The 6,209-nt window shown below is 33.3% G+C and overlaps 1 protein-coding gene across 1 annotated transcript; it reads left to right on the top strand.

Annotated features, from left to right (window-relative positions):
* Positions 1 to 1,053: 1,053 nt before the first annotated feature.
* Positions 1,054 to 2,770, top strand: LOC108973053 (glyoxalase domain-containing protein 4). Its single transcript, XM_018940069.1, has 4 exons — positions 1,054 to 1,389; positions 1,490 to 1,539; positions 1,612 to 1,718; positions 1,962 to 2,770. The coding sequence occupies exons 1-4, from the start codon at positions 1,183 to 1,185 to the stop codon at positions 2,573 to 2,575; spliced, it is 978 nt and encodes a 325-aa protein (XP_018795614.1). The 5' UTR covers positions 1,054 to 1,182; the 3' UTR covers positions 2,576 to 2,770.
* The last annotated feature ends 3,439 nt before the right edge of the window (positions 2,771 to 6,209 follow it).

Here is a 6,209-nt window from a genome sequence, read left to right as displayed (position 1 = left end):
CGTTTTTTGGAAGTGCTTTTATACTAATGAGTTTTTCGTCAATGGCGCTAACACAATTGGGAAAATTCCACTGGTTTTCAAAACCATTAGCTATTTCTAGCAAATTTTGTTCCGTCCAATCGGGCACTTCATTTTTCAAAACGGTACATAATACTTCACACACGTCATTCACGATCCTGCCAAAATGTTGTTTGCTGATACGATAGCAAGAAGCTAAGTGGCGTTGCAAATCCCCCAAAGGTAGGTATCTGTAAGAATATAACATAACACGGTTAGAAAGACACTTTGGCAAAAATTGTATAGAGTATACTGCAGTACCACTGCCAATTTGGCTTTGATGCGAATAAAATCTTTTGGCCTGCTGTTGTATTTCGGAAGTAGATGCGGCTTCATCATCTCATAAAGTTCATCCAAAACTTGCGGTGGCATGCGAAAGTTTTTAACGAATAAATGGTGAATTTCGCAAGGCTTCGTTTCGTTCCTTAAGGTATGGACTCACCCAATATCTCACCTTCTTAAGCTCTTTTATTGGAATTCAACATCCATCTCCATGGCAGCCATCATGGCTCCACAATTCAAATTATTCATTAAATTCAGCCTACAATTAGTTAAAATCATTATTATGAAAGATAGTTCATCTTGAAATTGTATATAAAAATTACCAATCTTCATCCATTTTTCTTAAATCGCAATACAAATACATTTTTACGTACTACACACAAGTTTATTTTCTTTGTTTATTTTCTCTTGCTCTTCTAATGTCGATCATTCGCAATGCGTAACCAGCTGTCAAAATTACTTGACTACGGGTCGAGAAATAATGAATTTATTTTCTTGATCAATCACTTAAGAGCTGGATACGGACCTATTTATATAATTTGAGAACTATCAAGCAAGGCGAGAAAAGTTTCAGGTAAATTTTATTGTCCGTGAATATCATCATATACAAATTCCGAAAGTGGCAGCGCTGTAATGGTCGTTGAACAGCTGATAGAACAGCTTATGCGTGAATGTATGTACTAAGCTTTTTTTTTTATTATTTTGCTCTGAATTTCTTGATAAATAAAAGCTAAAACGTCACATCAAGTTGTTTTTGTATTTCAGTTAATAAAACCGGTTTCTTGTTGAATAGTTTACTGCAGCGTATATATAAATATATGTATATAATCTTTCCAAGTGTCGATGCCTTGCATTTTATTGTCGACAATCAACTTGGGACGTCGCTCGCTGCCGATATTCGCAAAGCGTTCAATTTTACTTAATCGTAATTATTCTTATAAAACCGCTATGGCGAATGTTGAAATCCCGGGTCGCACGCTTCACTATGTGCTCAAGATTGGAAATCGTGGAAAAAATGCATATTTCTTTCGAGATATACTCGGCATGAAGGTACTGAAAGTTCCTTTACTACATATTATGTTTTGTTTTTGAACTACCTAGTCATGTGAGGTTCCTATATTTTTAATAATTTAAATGCAATTATTTTAAGGTGCTTCGACATGAAGAATTTAAAGAAGGCTGTGAAGCGCAATGTAATGGGTGAGAATAGCACTTAATAATTATATTTAATAAATGTTAATATTATGTATATCTGTATCAACATTTATATAGACCTTACGACAACCGGTGGAGTAAAACCATGATTGGCTATGGACCGGAATCCTCTCATTTCGTAATTGAACTCACTTACAATTATGGTGTAAAAGAATACGAATTGGGTAAATACATTCATTAAATAGAACGTAGTTTACAGCAGATAATTGTTTAGTTTGTAGTAAATATATCCATATACATACATAGCATGCTTGCATAGTGCGAGTATATTATTCGTGCACAAGTTTCCAGAGTTACGTATTATTTTTCTAATACATTTCTAGGAATTTACAATCGTTTTATTCATTGTGTAAATTCTTATATATGTACATATTTATATATATATTAAAATGTGTATTTATTTGTAGGTAATGACTTCGGCGGTATCACCATTAAGTCTAAAGAGACAATTGAACGTGCGCGATCTCAAAACTATCCCATTTCACAGGAACAAGGTTTACATGTATTAACATCGCCTGATGGTTATAAATTCTATATAATTGAAGAGCCTCAACCCAAAGAAACTGATCCTGTAATGAGCGTCACTCTGAATTCAAGCAATTTGGCGGCATCTAAAACGTATTGGCATGAATTATTAAAAATGAAAGTGGAAGTCGAAGACTCTAATGCAATAACACTATTTTATGGCGAAAATCAAGCACGTTTAATTTTGAAAAAATTAACCGATCCTATCAATCGGGCTAAAGCATATGGTCGCATTGCATTTGCCGTACCGTTAAATGTTCAACCTGCAATTGATGCGATTATTAAGCAAGCGAACGGCACTATATTGACTCCACTAATTACGCTTGACACGCCGGGAAAGGCGACGGTGCGTGTCATCATCTTAGCCGATCCAGACGGACACGAAATATGTTTTGTTGACGAGGAAGGATTTTCGGAATTGTCAAAAGTGGAAGAAGATGGTGATAAGAATCTTACGAAATATATACAGAAAGATCCTTTCCAAGAGAAAGAATAAATTATTAGTTCTTAATGTGCAATTCGAATTTAGCTACACAATAATATGTAATAATTACACTAAAACAGTTATTATTTAAAATACAAACTTCGTTAATGATTGCGAAAATGGAAAAAGCCTCGTCGAGCGACGAGAAACAGAAAACTTCCACACTTGTTATTTTGAATTGTAGTAAATATATACATACATATACTATATCTCTGTATAGCTCAAGGATAGTTCGAATAGAATTCACCATACATAACTTTGCCTGTATATATTTTTATACTCTTGCAAAATAACATCTCTGTGTATTAAAAGTGGGTTGAATCGGGCCAATACTTCCTCAAGCTCCATATATGTATGTACCTAATATATAGATTTTCGAATGTCCTGGTGACTTTATACCGCATATATCGGCCAATATGAGTTATCCCACTGAAAATGAGTGAGCATTTTTTACTCTAACAGTCATACTCCATATAAAAATTCGGGGAAAACTTGACCTAACCTCCATATAACTAATATTAGAATTATTGAATATTCGGCTGACTTTACTCCATATGATTGGTGATTGTAAATGAGGTATTGAAATGAAACCCAGGGAACATTTTTTAGTATGTAGCATGTTAATAGTATCTGTTACTGGCAGGAATAGATAAAATGTGGTCTTCCATATTTTCCTTAAGAAATTTCTCGAACTTTAATTCTTTCAGGCTGCAAGTGTACAAAATTTTCGGTTCACCCGAAATTAGCCTTTCTTTATTTATTTTGCAATTTATTCTGGAAAACCCAACATTAGAACACGTCAAACGCTGTACATTTTTCAATGGAGTGCATAAAAATACCAAAACGGTAAAGATGACGTCAGTTTGCGAATCACTTCAATTATTAAAATATATGAGATATCGGTAGCACATTTTAATGACAAAATTATTGTCATTGTCTGAAGATAAGCTATTTTTAAATGGAAGCTATAAGGATGGGTAAGGGTCTGGCGGAACCAGACAACGAACAACTGTCTCTAACTCTTTGAATAAGAATGCTAAATTTGATATGTGAACTACATATGCTTTGTCCAAGTTGGTCTTCCAAGCAGTAAGCAGTGTTCGACTTCTGATTACAGAATTGTTTTTTCACGTATTGCGTAGTTATAATTTAAATTCTAAATGCTTTAAAACACGTTTTTTTTATATAATTAAAACGTGTTCTTAAAATTTTTTCAATTCAAAACAAGCGAGCAAATTCATTGTGTAGTACACTAAGAAGCAATGTTTACTGGCAAAGATAGCACCATAATCAGACGCAACAATGAACACGTAGAGAGATAAGAGTAACCATTATTTCTAAGAGCTCTTATCATTGATACACAGTATGAACGTATGCCCAAGATAAAACAGCAGAACTATAACAAGCACTTTAATCAAATAACAACTTTGTTTTCTTTTAAATAAATAACTATTATAGACTAGTGCGGAAGCCTTTGACAGTGGGGAGGAGCGTGCTTGAACTTTTAAAGGTTAAGAGAAGCTTATCTCCATTTCCAGCAAAACTGTTGGACTCCTATAAAAAAAAAAGGTTATGACAATGTTGTGGGTAATAAAAAGGTCTATAACTATTGTTCACATAAAATCAAAATTTTTATAATATTATGATTGAAATAACAAAGATTTCGTGTTTAGCTTGTACAAAAAATGTATCCCGAAATTTGTTAGAAATTTACATTCTTACAGACATACTGTACTCTTATTTAAAATATTTATTATTTCTCGTCATACCGACCTAATATCGAGAAAAACCTTAATTATCATTCAAAAACTCTATAGTTAGCATACGCATTTTTTTTTTTAAAGTCAAGCTTTATGTTCGTGAAAGTCCCACATTTATAGTGGTTTAAAAAACATTTAAATCACTATGGTAAACTTTCTCAGAAAATGCAACAACAGACCCCGCTAAACGATACAAAACTGTATTTGCTATTTACTTTACTGTTGCAATAGGAAGATGAAATAGAACAAGTAAGAAAGAGCTAAGTTCGGGTGCAACCAAACATTTTATACTCTTGAAACATGCAGGATTCAAAACCAGGGAAATACCTTAAAAGGTAAAACAATCGGAATCTATGCAATTTCATATACAATATGTAATAATATATGAATTATATTATACTATACTCTATATAACTCATACACTGACCGAAAAATCGACATAAGATTTGTTAGAGAAGCGAAAGTCCTTATGCGTAGTATTTTATTTTATTTATTAACCATGGATCATACCACATACTACAAACATTTTTGACACATACATGACATGTAGATTTACTATTATCAGGAACGGATTTTCTCTGAATTTCAATTATATATGTCACACACTGACCGATCTTTTCGATCAAAAGTCAACTATACTTGCAGGTGCGGGGATTCGGTTCGATTTGTTAAAATTTTGGTCATGAGGTGACATTCTTCAAAGGCACTAACACTTCACAGTTTTATCCCGTTATATTATTTGTGTACTGGAAACTGAACGAATCAAGAGGAATTAAAAATGTTATTGTATAGAAAGTAGGCATGATTTTAGTTCGATTTCGCCCATTTTCATATAGTTACATATGAATATGCCTTGAATTTGGTTGAAATCAATCGATCAGGTCCCGAGATATGTGATTTCACCTAAAAATGGACAGTGCCACACTCGTGGCCCAATTTTTACCCCGGCTCTTATAAAGCTGTCTAATACCATCTTGGCTGATTATTGATTTATCACCCTTTTAGTAGTTTTTAACAGTACCCTTATATGGGGAGCGACCAGGGTTATAGTCCGATTCCATTGATTTTTACACCGTCACGATGGTAGCGGTTCTTATATGATTTATTTTGAGCGAATTTGATGATTTGGGTTTAACGGTTTTTTGAAATTTTCAACACACAGGTACCTGTTGGTAAAAGATAAAAATAAAAATAAAAAAAACAGAAAAATATTTTTTTTTTGCATTTTCGTTAAGTGTAATATCTTAAAAATATTCTCTGAAAATTCCACGTTGTGCCGGTAATTAGTTTTTGAGTTATTCGACAAATAACAAACAGAGCTCGGGGACTTCAAAGCGCTAGTGTGAAACTTTAAAACTTTAAAACTTTGACAACTGCAACTCGAGAACTGCTCGGTAGATTTTAATGAAATTTATACATAATAAACTCCTGCCTGATCGAGGAATTTTTTTTTCAAAAATTTCGAGTTTTTAATACCAATTAACTGTTGATTTTTTCCCAAAAATTTTGACAGAAATTTCCTGAGGCCACCATTTTTCTTTGCCCGAGTGATTTTAGATGAATCTCCAAGGTTGTCACCGCAAGTATCTTTTTGGGAACTTCGGAAATTAAATTTTTTTGTTTGAAATTTTCGTGACTTCAAGTGAACACATTCTATAATAATGTCATCTAACTACTTTTGTAAAATAACACGATTTAATAGTAAAAAAAAAAAATACTGAAAATTCTCATTTTTTCGTGCCTCTGACCACCCCTAACCCCTTAACACAGCCGCCCTCATACAGACCAATCAGTCTTCTAAACTGTCTTTCAAAAGTATTTGAAACAAGTAAGGAAGGGCTAAGTTCGGGTGTCACCGAACATTTTATACTCTCGCGTAATAAAGT

Source organism: Bactrocera latifrons, unplaced genomic scaffold (genome assembly GCF_001853355.1).
Source record: "Bactrocera latifrons isolate USDA-ARS-PBARC rearing strain unplaced genomic scaffold, ASM185335v1 scaffold_45, whole genome shotgun sequence".
Taxonomy (NCBI): Eukaryota; Metazoa; Arthropoda; class Insecta; order Diptera; family Tephritidae; genus Bactrocera; species Bactrocera latifrons.
This window is presented reverse-complemented; position numbering and strand designations above follow the sequence as displayed.